Source organism: Rhinatrema bivittatum, chromosome 2, assembly GCF_901001135.1.
Source record: "Rhinatrema bivittatum chromosome 2, aRhiBiv1.1, whole genome shotgun sequence".
Classification (NCBI taxonomy): Eukaryota; Metazoa; Chordata; class Amphibia; order Gymnophiona; family Rhinatrematidae; genus Rhinatrema; species Rhinatrema bivittatum.
This window is the reverse complement of record NC_042616.1, coordinates 71,520,772-71,542,782: the sequence shown is the minus strand read 5'-3', so window position 1 is coordinate 71,542,782 and position 22,011 is coordinate 71,520,772. Positions and strand designations below refer to the sequence as shown.

The 22,011-nt window shown below is 42.0% G+C and overlaps 1 protein-coding gene across 1 annotated transcript in view; it reads right to left on the bottom strand.

The window, feature by feature from the left end:
• Window positions 1-15,103: 15,103 nt before the first annotated feature.
• Window positions 15,104-22,011, bottom strand: part of KLHL40 (kelch like family member 40) — a 31,300-nt gene continuing 24,392 nt past the window's right edge. Inside the window, exons 4-6 of the mRNA XM_029588334.1 lie at window positions 20,937-21,122; window positions 18,363-18,509; window positions 15,104-15,447 (exon numbers count right to left, since the gene is read on the bottom strand). Coding sequence (XP_029444194.1) covers window positions 15,336-15,447; window positions 18,363-18,509; window positions 20,937-21,122 — 445 coding nt within the window. The 3' untranslated portion in view covers window positions 15,104-15,335. The remainder of the gene's footprint in view (window positions 15,448-18,362; window positions 18,510-20,936; window positions 21,123-22,011) is intronic.

Below are 22,011 nucleotides of genomic sequence, written 5' to 3'. Positions count from 1 at the left end.
GTATGCACTGCTAGTTGCGCCTCAGGAACGGGGGCCACGTTGATTGGCCCCTAGTGACCATGTGATCTGTCAACCTGAGTTTCGCGCTCACTCCGGTAGGTTTAAATACCTGTCTGCAGTCAAGATGGACGTGCTCCCTGCCATTTTTGAAACTGCTCTGCATTCAGGTATGCGATTTGTTTGAATCTGAAATAGCATTAATATGTCGGCTTTGTCCAGTTTATGTCCTAACCTTTGTATGTTTATTTACAGTGCCTTGATAACCTTGTTGCTCCCCCCCGATGCAGCCCTTGGCGAAACACGGGACCGTGTCGGGGGACGCGGTCTATACTGTGGTGTGATTGCAAGTCAGTGGAGTTGCCGTTTAAAAAAGAATTAAAACTTTTGGCTCCTTAGAGCTGTTTTGATTTACCTTGCGGTTTGGACTTACTTTCTTCTGCACTCTCGTGTTTGGTAATTGAAATCTCCCATGATTACTGCACTACCAGTTTGGTTAGCTTCCTTAATTTCTCTTACCATTTCACTGTCTCACCATCTTGGCCAGGTGGACAGTAGTATACTCCTATCACTATACTCTTCCCCAACACGCAAGGGATTTCTACCCATAAAGATTCGATTGTGCATTTAGTCTCATGCATGATTTTTATCCTGTTGGACTCTATGCCATCCCAGACATAGTGGGGCACATTTTTAAAAAGTACACGCGCGCGTACTTTTGTTCGCGCACCCGGCGCAAACAAGAGTACGCCAGATTTTAATAGATACGCGCATATCTTTAAAAATCTGGGGTCGGTGCGTGCAAGGTTGCGCAAAATTGGCAGCCTGCGCATGCTGAGCCGCGCAGTCTGCCTCCGTTCCCTCCGAGGCCGCTCCAAAATCGGAGCGGCCTCAGAGGGAACTTTCTTTCCGATGTCCCCCACCTTCCCTTTCCTTATACTAACTAACCCGCCCCCGGCCCTAACTGATCCCCCCCCCCCCCCCCCCCCACCTTTATTTCAAAAGTTACGCGCCTGCCCCGACACGCCCCCCCCAGGAAAGTCCCGGGACTTACGCGCATCCCGGGGCTTGCGCACGCCGCCGAGCCTATGCAACATAGGCTCAGCGAGCGCAGGGGGTGGAAGGGGCAGCTTTTTGGGGGTTATGCACGTATCTTACGCATGTACCCCTTTGAAAATCTGCCCCAAAGCGCCACACCTCCTCCCGGGTGCTCCTCTCTGTCATTGCGATATAATTTGTACCCCGGTATAGCACTGTCCCATTGGTTATCCTCCTTCCACCATGTCTCTGAGATGCCAATTAAGTCTGTCATCATTTACTGCTATACATTCTAATTCTCCCATCTTACTTCTTAGACTCCTGGCATTAGCATACAAACATTTCAAAGTGTGGTTTTTGTTTGTACTTTCATTCTGCTTTTTAATTGATAGGGATAAATTGGAATTTTTTAGCTCAGGTGTGTTTTTAGTTACAGGCACTTGGACTTCTTTTCTTATTATTGGAACCTCACTGTCGGGATGCCCTAATTCTAATGCATCATTAGTATCCTTTGAAGATACCTCTCTCCGAACCATGCGCTGCTGAGCGACTGTCGGCTTTCCCCTTTGTTCTAGTTTAAAAGCTGCTCTATCTCCTTTTTAAAGGTTAGCGCCAGCAGTCTGGTTCCACGCTGGTTAAGGTGGAGCCCATCCCTTTGGAAAAGACTCCCCCTTCCCCAAAAGGTTCCCCAGTTTCTTATAAAACTGTTGAACGAGGTCTGCTCCCTATGCCTTTCTCTTTTGGAGGTATTTTAATGTTTCTATCATATTTCCCCTTTCAGCCAGGTTATACATGATTAGCTCTTCAAATCTGTCTTCATATGCTTTATAATGAAGTCCCCATGACCATTTTAATAACTGCCTTCTATTCAGTTAATATAATTTTAAAGGTTCAGTCTCCACATTTGAACACAGTACTCCAAATGAGATCTCGCTAACAATTTATGCAGAGGTAATATCATGTCCTCTTTCTTGTTGGCTATTCCCCTCTGTATATACCCAAGCATCCTTCTGGTTTTTGCCATCACACTATCTACCTGTGTCCACTTTAACATCATATCTGATCACCCCTAGATCATGCTGCATTAGACTTGGCCAAAGACCTCCAATCTACAGCAGGATTAGACATTTACATTTACCCCACAGCTGCAGTCCCTATTCATGTAAGATTGCTACACGGAAACCATTGCTGGTCCAGAATAATCTGTTAAACAATGCCCATTGTTAGTAGGACAAATCAAAGCCAGGTAGGTGGCTGGAAGGCTCAACAACAAGCAACTTTGTTTCCTGTAGTCTGATGGACCATAGGGACCACCCACATGTTAGATGAAATGCAGATGGATTGAAAGGAAATCTTAAGTCTGCACAAATCATCTCCACTATCTTGGCCAATAATTCCATGCAATAATAATGCAGGTGGTGTGCTATTGCTGAGAAAGGAAACTAAGGCAGATGAGTAAACTATAAAGGTTCTGAAATGCATATAACTTCATGTCAACCAATCCCACACTGAGGTGCAGTATTCTGTGGTAAAGTATCATAGGACTGGCACAGATGTTTGAATGATCTGGACACTTGTATCACATATGGAGTCAGACAGTATCCCAAGGAGCTTGTTTTCTGTCGTAATCTTGGTTACTTAAGGTGCTCACAGAAGGTCAGTGTTCAACATATTAATGCTGGCCACGGGCTGCTCTTTTATTAGAAAGAAAATGCTGGAAACAATTTTGGTGAAGCTCAGCTTCAAGCACCTCTTGCTGATATATGTATTAAGTCTAGCAACGTTTTCATTCAAGGCAATATCTAGTTTATGGAACCTCCACACTTGGACGCCACGGTAAATACCATCGGCACTGGATCTGCACTATGGCTCTTCCAGCTTAATGAGTGTTTCTTAGTATCTAGGCACAGCTAACATATTTTTAAGAAATAATGTCTGCTGGAAATGAGATGAGGCTAACAGGGCACTAGTAACAGGAAATATTCAACTTCACAATTATTATTATTAAACCTCCATGCAGACACTTTAGATTACATTACAATAAAGCTTTAAAGCTAAAGTGAGAATGACCATTATTAATGTCATAGGTCTTTTACTGTGGGATGATGATTGCAGACTGGCATTGGTCCACCACAGTGTGCAGTTCCTCTTTCTGCATTACTGTGTATGTCTCTGCCATGAGGTTTATAATATGCTATTTGTAAAGCACCAAGACACAAGATGTGCCTTGTGTAATACACTAACTTACAAGAAACTGTGGGGCAGATTTTTAAAAAGTACGCCCGCGCGTACTTTTGTTTGCGCGACCGGCGCAAACAAGAATACGCCGGATTTTAATAGATACGCGCGTAGCCGTGTGTATCTTTTAAAATCTGGGGTCGGTGCGCGCAAGGCTGTGCAAAATCGGCAGCCTGTGCGCACCGAGCCGCGCAGCCTGCCTCCGTTCCCTCCGAGGCCGCACCGAAATCGGAGCGGCCTCGGAGGGAACTTTCCTTCGCCCTCCCCCCACCTTCCCCTCCCTTCCCCTCCCTTCCCCTACCTAACCCACCCCCCCCCGGCCCTATCTAAACCCCCCCACCTTTGTTTGAAAAGTTACACCTACCGGTGGGCTGCTGGCGCGCCATCACACGACCTGGGGGCTGGTCCGAGGCCTCAGCCACGCCCTCGGACTGCCCCCGGACCGGCACTACGCCCCCCGGAACGTCCCCGAATGTTGTGCCGCCACCCCGACATGTTCCCCTAGCAAAGCCCCGGGACTTATGAGCGTCCCAGGGCTTGTGCACGCCGCGTACCCCTTTGGAAATCTGCCCCTAAATGTCTTTCATCTACATTAAGAGGCAAATTGTAGTTTCAAGCAAGCACAAATATAAAAAAATCCACAAGACAGCTGTTTACACAGTTATGAAGTTGTGCAACTTTTTCCTGTATTTTTGGAAAGAACAAAAATCAAGCAAGCAAAACCTTTTGCTAAAAGGTACCAAATTTAAGAATAAGGCAAAAGTCCCATTGCTTCATATATATGTTGACGTTAAGGAAAAATTCTCTTGTACATTGCACACTTGGTCTTGCATTCAACTTCGTATGAAGAGCAGTGCAGTTCAAGGAGGACTGTTCCCCTCACAAAAACTCATCTTAGCATTCCACAGCTATGAAGACCATTCTGCATTTCATCCCTTCTAGGGTGTTATGCAGTGCAGAGGCAGTTCAAGACAATCTGCTACCTCTTAGGCACAACACGTCAAATTATTGAGGGAGGGGTCCCCCTTGGAGAGTGGCCCTTTCAGTGATTTTAAATGCTGGGGGAAGATAGAGGAGGAGTAGCAGATGGAGTATCAGTGATAATATTTCTAGGGAGCTGGCAATCCTATGTTCTTAACCCTACAAAAAAGACACTTGGAACCCACAAGATATTAAGCCTATTGTAAAGCACATTGGATGTAAACTTGGCTCTCAGAAAGCCATGAGTAAATGGAATTACAATATAGTAAACGTCTCATAACAAAACAGCACTAACTCATACAGTAACAACCCTACCCATGAAAAGGTGTTGTGTGGGCAGCTGTAGAGGGGGAGTGATGCAGGACGGCAAGGCTGGAACTCGGTGTGAGTGGTACGGTGAGGCTGCAGCAGGAAGGTATGGCTCCAAGCAGGGTTCGCTGGGGTCCCCTGGTGGATGGGAGGCTGTGTAGCAGCTGAAACCGTAACAAAAGGCAACACTACAAATATTACATCAGGCTCTCAAACATCAATAAAACTCTTATTAGGAAAACAGAACAAGTCAAGCTGCAATAGATATAAGCTACACACCAGCAGAATACCTCACCTTGGTCATAAATGCAGAACACAGATGGTCCCTCACCAAATAAGAATAAAACGGCCATAAAATTTAAATTGAAATGTGCAGACAAAAACTAAACTGGAAACCGCCTCAAGTCAAACTTATATGCAGTGCAATTGCAAAAACAGAAACATCACCATTCCTCAAAAAACAAAATCACAAAATATAAATAATCAATCATAATAGTATGCCATACTACTAAAAAGAATATTTCAAAACAGCCGATAAATAGAACAACATCTAATAATTAAGAAGAATAAGGATAAAAAAAACTTTAAACATTTCCCAGAAATCAATTAAATATTTCAAAACAGCAGACATATCAAATAACATCCAATAATTAAAACTAATAAGGATTAAAATGTTTTCCGGTTTCCATACCTGGGAATTTTTAATTTCCAGTCCCCCTGAGAATTAGTAAAGGGAACGGAAGGAGGGAGCACACAGACTTTCTCCTCTCTCTCTCTCATGTACACAAACATTTATTCACACACTCACTTCTGTTCTTCTCATTCTATTCTTCCACTTCCTCATACCCCTTTGCTCTCTTTCCTTCCTTCTCATTCCTCTTTCAGTCATTCACCCCTTCATACAGATCTCTCTTTCCTATTACTCGCTCCCTTTCCCTCCCTCTCACATCCCCTTCCCTTCCCTCTCAATCACTCTCCCTCCTCATCACACTCACGTCTTCCCTTCCCTTTCAGTCACTCACCCCCTCCCTCTCCTGTCAGTCACTCACCATCCGCATGTACTCCCTCTCCCTGCTTTCCTTCTCTTAATTTCCCTCACTTATACCCCTTATCTTCCCTTTCAGGCACAACCTGCCATTTGACTCCCCCCCTCCCCTCCAATTGATCATCATCGTCTTATTCTTCCTGCCAGACAGGTATGGGAATCCTGCCAGCAAGTTACCATTGGGCCTACCACTTGTCATCTGCTTCTACACAGGGCCTCTTCTTGCTGGCAGGGTATGGGAATCCTACCAGCACATCCATTTAAACGGCACTGCCGTGCAGGGCCTTTTTTCGCGGGTGGTAGGGTGTGGGAACCCTGCCAGCACATCAGTAAATGGTGCTGCTGCTTGGGGTCTCTTCTTGCTAGTGGGGCATGGGAACCCCAGCAGCATATCACAAAATGGCATTGCTGGTGGAGTGTGAGAACCCCACTACCACATCTTCAATTTGACCTGTGGCACAGGTCTTTTGGCTGGCAAGTTGGCCATTGCAGGGGTATTTTGGGGGATGCTTTCTGCCACTGCAAAATTTTGACATCTGAGGCAGCTGCCTCACCCAGCCTAATTATAGAACCGCCCCTGATGCAGTGATAGTTGCACAGTGCTGAGCTGGGTCTCTGTCTCCATATCGGCGATTCTTTGTTGTGTATCTGCCACCTGATTTTTAATTTCTTGAAGCGTTTCATTTCCAGTACCTATTTTTTGAGCCAGATCGGAGAAACGTGGTTCTAGCATCTGAACCACAGCTTGTGTAACATCTCCCACAAGATCTGACCTGTCTGCCAGCATGCTGGGACTCGGCGGTCCAGCGGCCATCTTTCCCTCGGTTTGCTGACCCGAAAGCTTTCTCGTCTTTGCGGCTTAGCCGCCATCCTGGGCTCACCGCTGTGAAAAATTGTATCGATGGTCTTCTTGTGTGGTCCCGATTCAGCTGGGGTCGCCACGATTTTTGATGTAAACGCCGGTTTTTGTGATTATTTAGCGGGGGAGCCGGGAGCGCGGTCTGCCTGAAGCCTACCCGCTCATCAGGTCACGTGGTCTCTCCTTCTGCCATCATTATTTTGTTACTATGTTATTGTCCAGCCCCTGATGCAGGCATTAGACAAAAAAATGGCCATATCAAGCTTTGCATTTTAGTATGAGTATGGGTTTTACAAGTTTGCATTTTAGTATGCCTTTTTAATATTGTTTTTATGCAAAATAAATTTAATATAATTTGTGGTTTTTTTGTTTATTTTAAATTTAGTATTACTACATCTTTTTTATATATACACCTTAAAGCATATTTTCCACTGTATTCATACTCTTTCATCCTCTTGTTGAGGTAGTTCTCTTCTTGGCTCACTCGAGAGATGCCATTCAGTAAAATGTAGAATCTTCCAGTAAAGGGAGGTTCTAGGGGTTGAGTTTTCGTGGCGGAGATAAGTGTTTTCCACAAAGCACAAGGGCTGAGTTATGAGATGGATTTCTGAGGCTGTGGAGTTTTCAGTCATGGAAGTTAGCCCTTGAGGCCTTCAGGGCTAGATAGCTGTAGGGTTTAATAAGCACAAGCTGTAGTCTGGATTCTTCCCTCTTCCCCCTCTCTAAAGGAACAAGCAGTGCACAGAAAATAACACTTATCTTACCTTGTACTGTATATGCGATCTGATCACCCTAGGAACTCACACTTGTTTATCTCAGAATAGAGATTTATTGTAAGGCATTAGGTTCCCAGAACAAACACTGACAACTTAGGGATCCGAAAAAACTTATAATGAATCCTTAAGCAAAGAATACACTTATGGGGGTAGATTTTAAAAGGCTTACGCGCATAAGTTATATGTGTAACCCTTTCAAAAAAAAACCCCTGCGCGCGCCCCGGGATGTGCGTAAGTCCCGGGGGTATCCTGGGGGGCGTGTCGCAGCGGCGCATCATTCGGGGCGCTCCGGGGGTGTGGCTGCGGGCGTGGTTCCAGCCCGGGGGTGTTTCAAGGACGTGGCCGAGGTCTCCGAAATCGCTCACGAGCCGGGGAATCGCGTGGCGGCGGCCGGTCAGTGCGCGTGAGTTACGCCTGCCTGGGGCAGGTGTAACTTTCGCGATAAAGGTAGGGGGGTGTAGATAGGGCTGGGGGGGTGGGTTAGGTAGAGGAAGGGAGGGGAAGGTGGGGGGAGGGAATGGGCAGTGCGTGTAGGGCTCGGCACGCGCAAGGTGCACAAATGTGCACCTTGCTTGCACGGGCATAGTTTTATAAAATCTACCCCATGGTGAAGAATAGCTCAATAAATATGAATAAGTTAGCAGAAGCATAATACATCCTCTTAGCTGGAACTTGCTTATAATTTATAAATAATTCTAATTAACTAGACCCCAAGTATGAACAGTATACAGGCCAGGGTCCAGACATGAAGTAAAACCTCATTTTTGCTGTATGGTCAGTGGTGAAACATAGTTTTTTATTACTACATAGTTGCTGAGGAAGTTGCTGGAAGAACAGTAGAGAGCTCCCTCCAGGACAAATTCTGGTCACCAAGAAGGATAAGGACCCCAAGCTCAAGGCGACACCGATTCTGTCTGGGGAAGCCCACATCTGAGAAGGTTTCCTGAATCCTGACTGTGTTCTTCAGTGGGTCTCAAGGAAGAGAGAAACCTTGGTGGGGAGCTTGAGAGGGAACAATATCTAGAGGATTTCTGTGGCAGTGATTGGGACTAAACTATTAGCAACATCTGTAAGGTTTTTGTGATTGGATTGAGAAGCTTCCTCTGATCTTAAGTTGGGGGGGGGGGGGGTTTTCAGCTTTTCTATTTATCTTTTTTGACTCTCTGGGCTTCGATATTTGAACTCCACATTTAATTTTCTCTCTTATTTGGTACAACCATTTTTGGTGTGAAAGTCTCCCCGTGGGCTCCATCGAATTCTGCTATTTTCTAGTGGAGGGAACCCTGGTTTCAGGGCTCAGGCGGGCTTTTCAAACCCCTGCAGTCACCGAAGGTGACCCCCAGTGAATGGAAGGTTACCGATTTAAATATAGATACTTATATTTATTTATATATTATTAAATGGGGGCTGCAACGATTTTAGGCAACCTAAATTCTCAATTTATAATCCTCACCATTGGAATACTCTTCTTCCAGAGGTGAAGAAGACCAGTGAGCCTCTCCCTGTCTTGTTTTCCTTCAGTTCCCAATCTTTAATCTTGACCCAGTATTTAAATATAAATTTTTTTAAAGTGTATTTACAGGGTTCTTTTTGGTGGGTGCTCATAATGGAAACTAAGAAGTCAGTGCTCAAAGGGATTTGTACAGGTAACCTTTGGAGTTATCTAGACAAAATTCAAGATTTTAATATTTTCTCCCGCTCTCTGGATAAATGTTGTACAGGCAATTTGTTATCTGTACAAAATTTAGCTGGGTACAAAAAGATGGCTTTGGGGAAGGTCCCAGGCTATGGGCAGTGCTGATATTCAGCATTACCTGGACAACATTTTCTAAGTAACTGGTTGGGCAAATAGCTGTCCTGAATAAGTGGAGAAAAATGTAGTGGGTTAGCAGCTCCCTGACCTGCCTCCCCTTCCCTCCTACTTGCAAGATTAATAAAAACTGTAGTGGGCCAAGTGGTGACCAATCTCCTTTCTCCTGTCCCCCCAAAAAACCTATTGTGGGCCAGTTAGCACCAATCCCCATTCCATACAAAAGAATGCAACTGCAAATGCTCACCCCCATATTCCTACCCCAATCCTACAAAAGTGTCCAGGAAGCCCAGTTGGAGCAGAAGAGACTTTTTCTTCCTCCAGCTAGGCTGACTATTAAGTGCTGGTAGCGCCAGCACTAACTATTCATTTATTCACTATACTCTGGGGTAAATTAGACCAATATCCATTCAGAACTCACTGACAATGAAGAAGCCAATCCCTGTTAGTATTAAAATATCCTAACATTGAAAGGTGAGGATGTTCCAGATGCATATTAAAAATGAATTGAACCAAATCCATTAAAAATCCCAAGTTCATTTTTAAGGCCAGTTTGCACTAGTAGGCATTCTGCTTCCTGTGGCTGAGTAATTAAAATGTCTTTAATTGCAATTGAAATACAAATAAAAATTGCTATAACCTTCTCTAGCTTTCTCAAAAGAATATGTAAAATCCACATAATCTAGCATGAAATCTGAGTAAGAAGCAGATTACCACATAATCTCTATCATATCAATATTTGATGCTTCTAATAAACCAGTTACAGTTTTTAACTTCGATCTTACTGAATGGGCAACAATCAGAGCAACTTTATGAAAACATGGCTCCATTACTCTCCAATAATCTAAAAATGCAAGGAAATATTTAGTAATCATGAACATAAAAAGTTGCCATACTGGGTCAGACTGAGGGTCCATCAAGCCCAGCATCCTGTTTCCAACAGTGGCCAATCCAGGTTACAAGTACCTGGCAAATGCCCAAACATTAAATAAATCCCATGCTAGTAATAAACAAGCAGTGGCTATTTCCTAAATCAATTTATAGACTTCTCCTCCAGGAGCTTGTCCAAATCTTTTTAAACCCAGCTACACTAACTGCCTTAATCATATCTTCTGACAATTAATTCCAAAGCTTAACTGTGCATTAAGTGAAAAAAATATTCTTTAATTTGTTTTAAATGTACCACTTGCTACCTTGATGGAATGCCCCCTAGTTCTTGTAATATCTGAAAGGGTAAATAACCAATTCATATTACCCAACTAGTCCTCTTATGATTTATAGACCTAAATCGTATCCCTCCTCAGCCATCTCTCTTCAAGCTGAACAGCCCTACCTCTTTACTTTCCTCATAGTGGAAACTACTCTATCACCTTATTCATGTTACTCTTATCCTTTACATTACTGTTTCTAGATGTTCCCTGTACCAAACAAAAGAAAATGCTTGAACTCCTGCACCATTCATTTGTATGATTTACATATCACTGATGTGATATGTAAATCAAACACTGGTATATAAAAACAAACAAATAAATAAATAAATCATTTTAGTTGCTGTTTTCTGTAACATTTCTAGTGCAATGGTATCTTTAAAAAAAACTGTTTAAAATGTATCCTAAGCAAACAACTACTGTGGGGAATGCTTAAGATGTGTTCTAATGTGTGGTAGTACTTATGAGTATAATAACCATGGTATGGTTTAACTAGTACATACCTTCTTTAATTTAAAAACTTTCAAAACAAATTTTTTGGTTATTTTTTTCAACTTTTTAAAAAATTCTGTAAATATTTAAATTTTAAAACTTTTCTTTTTTCTTTTGCTTCAGTGTTTATTTATTTTATTTATTTATATTCTTTTTTATACCGAAGTATAGCTGAGTGCCTTCACCCCGGTTTACAAAGTAACAACATCATACAATGAACAAGTTATAATTTATAACGCAGAACAGGAAAAGAAAAATAAAACATCTCGGCAGAAAGCAGAGTATAACATGTTAGCAGGAGATAATTTAAGGCTTGGTTTAGACGAATTACTTATTTATTTATTTATTTATTTATTTATAATTTTTTATATACCGACGCTCATCAGAGATATCACGTCGGTGTACAGTGAACAGGAACTTACGCCATAGCGTTATACATTTAACAGGGTTATATAAGCGTTATACATTTAACAAAGGTAAGTATATAAATATTTGAGCATTAGGGTTCAAGATTAAGATTGATATAAATCATATCAGTCTGTGTATAATTGTCTAAACAACCATGTTTTTAGTTCTTTTTTGAAGGTTTTGGAATCTCTGATAGAGCTTAGGTATCCAGGGATGTTGACTTATATAATGCTTCACGATATCTGCTCTCCTTGTCGGTCAACCCGACTCACTTCTATCATGTTTGCTAGGCAATACTGTGCTTATTTTATTGGATATAGTGAACCAATATCCATCCCGTTGGTGTAAACCTTCTATGTGAGTCAGGGCTGTTTGACATCGGCCGTGTTTCAACATGCATTGTCTGCTTCAGGGACTTAGGAGAACCCTGTAAAAAACAAACCAATGACCTCTTCATTTACCTCTTCCAAGAACATATTGATCTATGCTTATTATACTCACTTAGATGAATAACAGGATTTCTCTGAATACGACGCTTTTGATAATGTCGAACGGTGTCTTTGCCTCCCGTATTGATTTTTAAACTCCAGCAGGCCAATCCTCTTGTCTGCTCCAAGATGAGGCTTTAGCATTAAACTATTAGTGAACAGGTCCTGCCTGGGACCCCAGGTTCTCTTTCACGTACTCTCTGGAGGTTATACTATTATGAAGCCTACTCATGTGTCCAAGGGCAGACCCGGCTAGAACAGTGGGTTCTCTTCTACATCCACTCTGGAGGCAATGCTATTGTCAAAACTACTCATTAATGCTGCCCCGTCCCCTAACTTGTCCACCTATAAACACTAGCCAATTATCATTGCGGGTAAAATCAATAGAACATTGACTAATCGATTTCCCGATTTAAGCCACAGGGGAACACTGTGTTCCATGAATAAATAAAGTGCTGTTCCATTTGGATTAATCTCAAATTGTGTTCACCTCCCCGTGGTGCGCTTGCCAGTTGAAAGAGTGCTGCCGCTGTGAACTCGTGAGCTTGATGTCCTGCTTTCTGCCAATGTTCAACCAGAGGTGCCCCTTCTTTTTGTGTTTTAATGCGGCTGAGATACTCTTGTATTCGAACTTTGAACTTCTGTGTGGTTTTCCCTATGTATATGAGGGGGCAAGGACACCACAATGCATATATGATGTTCGTAGAAACACACGATAGATGTTGATGAAAGTAAAACACTTACCGACGCGGAATTTCCAAGGATGTCCCTTCATGTATTTGTGGACAAACATTGCATTGGCCACATCTGTAGTGGCCTGGGGTGGCATGATTTTCCTGTACTGATGAAAGGTTAGCCAAACTTGGCTGAACCATGAAGTTGCGCAAATTTCTGGCCCTTTTGAAAGCAAAGATAGGTTTCTCTTGGAAAATAGGATGAATTGTAATAGAGCCCAGTGCTTTATGATACTCAACTTAAGCCGGTGTGTATGGGTAGTGAATGGCAAAACACAGATCATTTTATTTTCTTGTTAAGCTGTTGTCACTTGTAAAAGTAAATCCCTATTTGCCCACCTAACTCTCTTGTAAGCCTTTCTTATTACTGAGGAGGGATATCCTCATTGAAGGAACCTGGTTTTCATATCTTCTGCCTGTAGTTGGAATTCTTCCAATATTGAACACAATCTTCTGAGTCTTAAAAATTGTCCCACGGGAAGATTGTCTCATAGGTGACGTGGATGAAAAGACGAGTAATATAATATCATATTTCGATTCGTAGGCTTGCAAAAAAATGGAAAAACTAAATTTATTGTGGCTCAATCGTATTTATATATCCAAAAAGGGTATCTGCTCCAAGCTATACTGGAAAGTAAAATTTAGATGGGGATTACGCGTGTTTAACCATTCAATGAACTGTTTCAATACTGCCAGATCTAGGGTCCATCAAGCCCAGTATCCTGTTTCTAACAGTGGCTAAGCCAGGTCACAAGTACCTGGCAGGATCCCAAGGGATAGACAGATTCCAAGCTGCTTATCCCAAGAATAAGCAGTGGATTTCTGCAACTCTACTTTAGTAATTGTTAATGGACTTTTCCTCCAGGAACTTGTCCAAACTTTTTTTTTTAAACGCAGTATACTTATAGCTTTCATCATATCTTCTGGCAATTAATTCCAGAGCTGAATTATGCATTGAGTAAAAAAATATTTTCTCCTATTAGTTTTAAAAGTATTATTCAGTAACTTCATTGTGTGTCTCCTGGTCTTTGTACTTTTAGAAAGAGTAAACTACTGATTAACATTTACTCATTTCACTCCACTCATATCTATCATATCTCCCTTCATCCAACTCTTCTCCAAGCTGAAGGGTCCTAACCTCTTTAGCCTTTCTTCATAGGTGAATTGTTCTTTCCCCTTCAACTTCTTCGTTGCTATTTTCTATACCTTTTCTAATTCTGCTATGACTTTCTTGAAATATAATGATTCTTCAAATCAAGTGTAAGGTTTCCTAATGATGGATGGCAGATATTAAGTAATTGTAGTTTTCCTGACTATTCTAATAGGATGTTATTGGCATTTTTATGTTTAAATCTGTTTTATTGATTATCCAATATGGTTGTACCTCGCTTTGTGCACAGTTTTCTAGTAATAAGGCAAATAATAAGTTTAAAATGAATAAATAGTTGTGTTTGGAATTTTCACAGTTAAAAGTTGGCAACCATACTTATGAAATGTATACAATGAGTAACTTGTACACAATTACTAATTACATGCCAAAGAAGTTCTCCACAAATTCTTCACACTCTCCCTCTCAGCCAAATCTATTATTTCCTTTCAGGTGCTTCCTGAAGGGGCAACCAAACAGGCTGATACAGTAAAATGCACGGGAGAGCCGGCACTCCGAGGCGAGCGCCCGCTCTCCGATGTGCACCCAGGCCACTCTCCTGGGCGCGTGATTTTGTATTTAAAGGAGGGCCCGCGGTAATAAGGAGGAGCTAGGGAGACTAGCGTGTCCCTAGCACCTCCTTATTGGCAGAAGCGGCGGCTGTCAGTGGGTTTGACAGCCGACGCTTAATTTTACCGGCGTTGGTTGTCGAACCTGCTGACAGCCACGGGTTCGGAAAATGGATGCCGGCAAAATTGAGCGTCCGTCTTCCAACCCGCAAGCAGCGGGCTGATTTTTTTTTTTTTTTTTTTGGGACGTCTGTCAATATCACTATGATATTAAGTCGGAGGGTGTACGGAAAAGCAGTTTTTTCTGCTTTTCTGTACACTTTCCCGGTGCCGGCTGAAATTAACTCCTGCCTTTGGGCAGGCGTTAATTTCTGAGAGTAAAATGTGCGGCTTGGCTGCATATTTTACTTTCTGTATGGTGTGGGAATAACTAATAGGCTCATCAACATGCATTTGCATGTTGCGGGCGCTATTAGGTTTTTGGGGGTTGGACATGTGTTTTCCTCGCGCTATTACCCCTTACTGTATAAGGGGTAATAGCGCCGAAAATGCGCGTCCAGAAGGGGGCTGTATTCGCCTGTTAGGGATTAAAACTGTGCCATCCATGACTGGGGATTCCCTCCCCTCCCCCTATGAACACTGCCTCTGCCACTTCTCCACTGCTGACTGGTCCTAGGTATAGAAGCCAGGATAGGCAGCACTGTCATTGGGACTTACAGTAATAGTCTTAAATCTGTGAAGGGATTCCTTTTAGCTCCTATTTTAAAAGATGCATTCTGAAAGGAATATTGATAGCACTTACAGTTGTTTTATTTGGATTCTCCTTCTTTGTGCTGTAATGACCTTGATGCCTTGTATAACTTTCCTTACCCTTCACATTTTGTCTAATGTACTATCTTGCACAGCATTATTTTATTTCTTTATTTCTTTATTTAGATTATGGACGTTGATGTACTAACAATAATTACCTGACTCCCAAAAGCACACGTTACAAAGAATAAACAAAGCTTCAAGTTGTTTTATTTATTTATTTGCTTAAAAATCTTGTAACCTGCTACCTCCTAAACATGTTAAATGTTTGACTGTTTTCATATTTATCCATTCTATCAGTACAGTGGCAACAAAATCCACAGGAACAATCTGGGCTAGGTGTTTGAGTTTTTGTCTTAATTTATAAAAAGAGGATGTCTGTCACCATCTTGCTATTACTCTTGTATATAAAAGTGGCTGCTGCAGTTACATCTTTGTGAGCCGTAAAATGTTAAGGCGTACAGGAAGGAGCGTGGCTCCTGAGGCGTAGCGGATCTCGCGCAGCATGCCTTCCCACATCTTCTCCTCCTTGTTATACCTGCAAGTGGAACAGAGCATGGGGGTTTCAGCTGAGCTGGCGCCAAAGGCAGATTATATTCTCATGGACTATGTAACCAAACTGCCCGCAGTCTGGCAAACCTGTGGGATTTCTCACAACAATCAAAGCAAAAGCACCCAGGTAGTTTTGCTTTGAATATTGTCCCCCTCATAGGTGCTTTATTAAGGCAAAGAAACACAAGTAGTTGTCTTCCCCCTGACTTACCCTCACCCCTGGGAACAAATGCACCAGGAAAAGTCTGGGTGGTGTTGACATAAATGCATATTTTTAGCTGCTTAGAGGGTGGACAATAATGAAATAGGTCGTTTCCACGGGTAAAACAGAGTCCTTCTCACATAAATGCTTTTCATAATTGCTCTCCCTGTTATTGATCACTGTGGGTGATCGTGAAGCTCCGGGCAGTGTTTTCTTCCTCCTCCTGATCTTCCTTTCCCTATTCATCAGCTCAGTATTTGGTGATTGCATGGGCGGGGTTTGCTGCACAATCAGCGATGTGCTACCGGTTTATGGTCTACTCCGTGCCATTCGGTGAGACAATTTTGCTTTTAAAAGATAATTAGCAAGGGGGCTCCTGTGGGTCCTAGGAATCCGAGGCCCTTCCCTCATCAAGCACATGAGTGTTTACTATCTGATTTACTGAGCAACCACTGTGAGAACATGCACAAAGACAAAAGATAGTAAAACTATTCAAATCTCACTCAATCATCGTACAGCGGAGACAACCAACTTGGGGGCTGAAGCAAAGAAAACCGCGCTGAAAGCGGGCACTGAGTGTTCAGCGCCCACTTTCCTAACGTGCCCCCAGGCACCTCTCCTGGGGACACCATGCTATATTAAAATTAGGGCTCGCGCTGTCAAGGAGGTGCTAGGGTCGATTGCACGCCCCTAACACAATGGGCACCTGGTAGAAGTCGGCTGTCCACGGCCATCCTCCGGTTAAGAAAACAGATGCTGAATTTATCAACGTTCATTTTCCTAATTGGCGCACAGCCACGCGTTCAGGAAATGGATGCTAGTTAACTGAGTGTCCATTTCCTGAACGTGACCGCCGGCACATTTAAAAAAAAAATATTTTTAAATCTTTCGTTCTTCTGACTTAATATCTCAGAAATTAACACCTGCTCTGGGCAGACATTAATTTCCGAGCGCCAAAATGTGCGTATTGGACGCACATTTTTTATTTTGCATTTGGGGTGACTGACGAATGGCCTCATCAACATGCATTTGCATGTGATGGGCGCTATTAGTTTCGTGGTGCATTGGACACGCGTTGTTGAGGAGTGAATCCCTTTTTAAGCACAAGGGGCTGTGGACGTGCTTACACAACCCGCGTCCAACTGCGGATTAAACAGTGCGCTCGGATGAGCACGCTGTATTGCATCGACCCCTTGGTCTATCAAGGACTATCTATCAAGGACTATCTATCTGGCTTTCTGGGTATTGAAGATATGCAAATTAACATGCTTTTAGATCAAATATTAAATGTTTTAGGAGCCCAGTTAATAAAGGGGTTTTCCCCCCCATTTTATAATCTATGGGGGAAATGCTTACTAAATAGGGTTCAGGGATGGTAACTTTCAAATCGGCGGGGCATGTGTGTGCAGTCCAGCACGTGCCAGGGTACGCGTGCATGTTATAAAGTAGCCTGGCTGTGTGCACATGCCCGTCACATTGTTCTTGGAGTTCTTGGATAAAATCTTGAAGGAGAAGTCCATTAACTGCTGTTAATCAAGTTTACTTAGGGAATAGCCGCTGCTATTGATTGCATCAGTAGCATGGGATCTTCTTGGTGTTTGGGTACTTGCCAGGTTCTTATGGCCTGGATTGGCCTCTGTTGGAAACAGGATGCTGGGCTTGATGGACCCTCAGTCTGACCCAGCATGGCAATTTCTTATGTTCTTATGTTCTTAAAAACTCATTTCTTTAAAGAAGCCTTCAGTATTCTAGATACTAGTTAGAAAGGTTAGTTGCTTAGCCGTCAATCTAATATTAAATAAGTCTGCAAACTGTTATGTTTTATTTAAGTTTCTTTTATAAATTAATGTTAAGTTATATCCATTTTTATTTAAATTTTGGTTTATTGGATTTGATCATGATGTTTTAATGTAATTTTGGTTTTTATTTTAGTTAAGTAAGTTTTATTTCAGATCCGTTTTTATTTTATTTTCTATAAACTTACTTTATTTTAAATTTTTTCTTTTGAAAATATTGTAAACCGCTTCGGTCATTTCTAGTATTTGGTGAAACGGTATATAAATGTATTAAATAATAATAATAATAATAATAATTGGACGCACGCACAAGCCCGTAAATCCCACTTTTACCAAGTAAGTCAGGGAATTTAAAAGGAGTGCATGTTCATGCCAATGCCAGTTTAACCAGTTCATCCAACAGTTCGCCCATTTAACAGCTAGGTCCACCAACCCCCCCTGTTACCCCAGACCCTTTAGACCCCTCAGAAATGCCTCGATCCTTTTATTTTATTAGTTACCTGTCCTCCATAGCGGAAGTAAAGTTATGCGGCAGGGAACCTTGGCGTGTGCCCGGGGCGCCTAAGTATTTACGCGCGCACGTCTCTTGGCCAAGCCCCGGAATACCGATGCCTCGCCCTTACCACGCCCTTGCCCCGGCCTTATTTGGAAACTTTTCAGATGGGCGTGCAGCGGGTTTCACGCAAGTATCTGGGTGCTGTTTAAAATAGGGTTGACGCCCGTAAGCCCGATTTATTCGCGCATCCCCCAATTGATGCATGCGCTGGGCTTTTAGAACTCACTTCTTATTGAATAATCATGATGGATGGTTGCTGTCCTTAAAGGTCAGAGTTGCCTACCCCCATCATATAGCAAATAAACAATGCATGTATCACCGTAAAAGCAGCTGTCATTTTGCCTTACCGCCAGATGTCATTCAGTTCCGTTGGCTCCAGCTCTCCTGATTCATTCTCTATAGTAGCAAACCCACCAATCGCATACAAGGTGCCATCCATGCTGACCAGGCTAAGGGAACTGCGTTCCTGGGGAAACTCAGTGATGTCATCCCACCTGGCGGATGAAAGGCAGAGATACCACATTACCTATTCTCAATAGAGTTATGTATGCTTTGCTCACCCTAGCAGCACCAGTTTTGGGTGTTAACAAGTGCACACTAACTTCTGTGCTTTTTAACATGCATTATTTTTTGTGCTAAAAGGTAATGAGTTATTTTGCATTTGATTAGCTCATTTTCATAGGTTTTTGCATTAAAACTCTCAGGCTAACTAATAAGCATTAAAGGCCTAGTTAACGTATGTAAATTGTAATGTGTGTTAAAACTTGTGAAAGCATTCGTACACTTTAGCACATTTATTTATTTATTTAATTTCTAACCCGCAGTACTGACCCAATTAGGGTTGCTCAATGAGCTTTACATGGAGTCAGTTGGGCAGCTCTGTGTTGCAGCTGCTCTGCACCTTATTACTCGTAAGCATTCAGGAAGCCTGAGGCCTGACAATTTATGCAGGAAGAGTTTTCAGAGAGCCAGCTGTGCAGCATCTTCTCAGAGCCCAGTAAACCGTTAACCCCAGCTCCATTTTTAAAGTTCAGAGTCTGTGGTTAGAAAACAAACTGGAAAAAGCTGTTCTTTTTATGTCCTTCCCTCCCACCTTCATTCCTTCTGTAGATGCATTTCTAAGCACATGGTGTAAAAGGCTCTTTTTCTTTAACTTCTCAGCCTATTTCATACATCTTTTGCTCTTTTTTTAGTGATAGAAAAGCCTCAGGGTCTGTAACATAGCAAAATTAGCTCAGCTTGTTCAAGATGACTTTGAAGCCATCTTGTAACCTTGATAAAGGGTAGTCTGGTTAGATAAAGAGACTTGTTTGAAAAGACAGTTCCAAATTAACTACTGGGTTCAGCAATGATCAATAAAGTAAAACTGGTATGCTGATGGAGTCTCGTGATTTGTAATGAAATTTGGAGTACATTGGATTTTAAAGCTTGTAATGTGGTATAGGTTGATGGGGAGATGGCATTATGAAAATCTTCTGGAACATCTGAACATATCAGTGGTAAAACTAGTATATCACAGTCTTTTGAGGTGAGTTTGAACTAGATTGCTAAGGGGCTGACATATTTATCAAAGTGTTGTTCCAGTGCAAAAATTGGTCTCATTTTACTCTGGCATTTATACATACATACTCCCCCCTCCAATGCCATCCCATTGCAAATAGTAGGGTCTTCATGCATTGTAATTGTAATCTATGAAGACCTGCTACTGATGAGCTAAGATAATAGTTTAGCCCAGTGAAAATATTCTTCGAAAGTGGCTCATGTTGGGTTTACATGCAGTATAAATGGAACACTATGCTGCTGTTTCAGATATGTTTTCTATTTGCAATTAAAAAAAATATTATATGAGTCTGGGTATTACAAGGTAGATTTCGATGGGGGGGCATCAGTAGGACCTGTATTGAGAGACTGATAACTGTGTATGAGCATCTCCCCTTATTATCATAAACTTTTATAATAGTCTGATGTCGTAAATTTCTGGAATCCAGGCTTGGATTCCCTTGATAGTTATACTGACAGATGTCTTAAAGAGCTGAGACTGTGCTTTAGTTTAAGATTGCAGAAACAGCTAAAGGCCAAAGAACCAAAGATGATGAATAGCTATTGCATGCTAGGGTTTAATTAAATATATATTTCTTTAGAGGCTATATAGAAGTAAGTTGTTTACTGATTAAGTTGGCCATTAAAACACTTAGACAAAATGTAATCTTATGCATAGGTATTAGTTATAAGAATTAAGTATAAATTCTAGGAATCTAGTAAATATTGAGATATTTGGTTGCTGATTGGTTGAAAGTTGTTATCAATGTCTCTGGATCATATTTAAAGTGTTAATGTCATCTGTGACATTCAGAGCTTTCAGAGTTTGGTCAATGATTGAAACCTGCTTATTACTTTGCATGCAAATTTTTTAAGATCAATAAAAGAGGAACTTTAACTGGCTTCAGCTGATTGCAAGGTATTACAAATTTTTCTTTTAAGTTTTTAACATAGACTTCAGCTGAGATACACAAAGCCAATTTAGAGGCCTCCAGGAAATCCCCACAGGGTCTCTCCCCTGGGATTTTCCACAATGCGCACAGAATAAGTGGGAAGTCATATTCACGCTCTGCCTTCCGCTTATTTTTGTGAAGCCTGAAGCTGAACCAGGCAGAGTTCAACAGAAACTTTAGATTTCACCGAGACCTACTGGGGGAAAGGCTCTGTTTCCCTGGTGCATCTGAGTGAAATCTGAAGGAAATCTGAATTGTTTGCTTTGCATTTTCAGAAAATCCAAAAGTTAGTCTAATGAAACTTGCTTTGGCTTTTTTTTATTATTATTTTCCATAAACACATAAAATAAAAAGTTTGCATGTTCATCAAATTGTTCATCAAACCTATTTAGCAGAAGTTGGCAAAAGCTTGTTGGTTGAAGTACATACTTGTTAGCTTCAATGCTATAGGTCTCCACTGTGTCAGTCAGGCCAGCATCAGTCACTCCAGCTGCCACAACGATTTTTCCCTGGTGAACAGTGGCACCAAAGAGAGAGCGAGCAGTCTTCATCGGAGCCAGTTCTTTCCACTCAAACTTCTTTGGATTGTAGACCAACACCTTGTTGAGGCACTTTCTGTGAGTGGGAACATGAGAGGGAGTCTTGGTTACTGAAAGATCAAAGTCTGCTTCACATGGCAAAATGGCATCTTTATATAGACCCATGGCATTGGCAGGGTCCCTGACTGGGGCCCATCTTTTTCTAAGAAATATAGCCTAAACCTCTTATTTGATACATGTATTCCAGTCGTGGCAGGAGTCAGGAAGATCCAGTGGGTTGGTCTTTTGACTTTTAGAGGAAACAATGAGTTCTTGGAGAGAGCCACTGCAGTCAGTTCCAACAGGAGATGTTACTTGTATGTGGATGAGAGAACAGTATAATATTTGGAGAGATCTGGTGCCTGAAATGAAATATTATAGCCAGAGTGGAGAAGGAACCTGTTGGTTGGCAAAGGGAGACCTTCTCCGCGCTATAAACCAAGTTAACAACCTCTAACAGCCTTCCCAGAGAAATCAAACAGTACTCTGGAAGTTGCAACTGCTTATCTGGGATAAAAGGGAAAATCCTAGAGTCCTGAGGATTTGGCCCAGCATTGACTGGCCTTGGGTCAGATATATTTATGATGTGGAGGTAGAAGCATATTATAATATTGAACTATTTTGATATTTACCACCACAATGCATTTCTATTGCAAATCATGTTGAATAGTAATGTTATTGCAAAGATTCGATTGTGCTACTCTATTGTTTGTACCTCAGCTACCTCAAAATAAAGTGAGCATCTAGGAGAGAGCCAGCTATTGTGTGGAAATTCAGTTAATGACATTAGTTAAGCTGCACTGTAGCTTCACTGCATCTCCTAATTGCTGTAGTCTCTGGAGGCCGCAACAAATTTATCCTAATATATCAGTCCTTGAATGAGTCTAATAGAAGACACTGCTGTAGTACTGAGACAGCACAAGCCC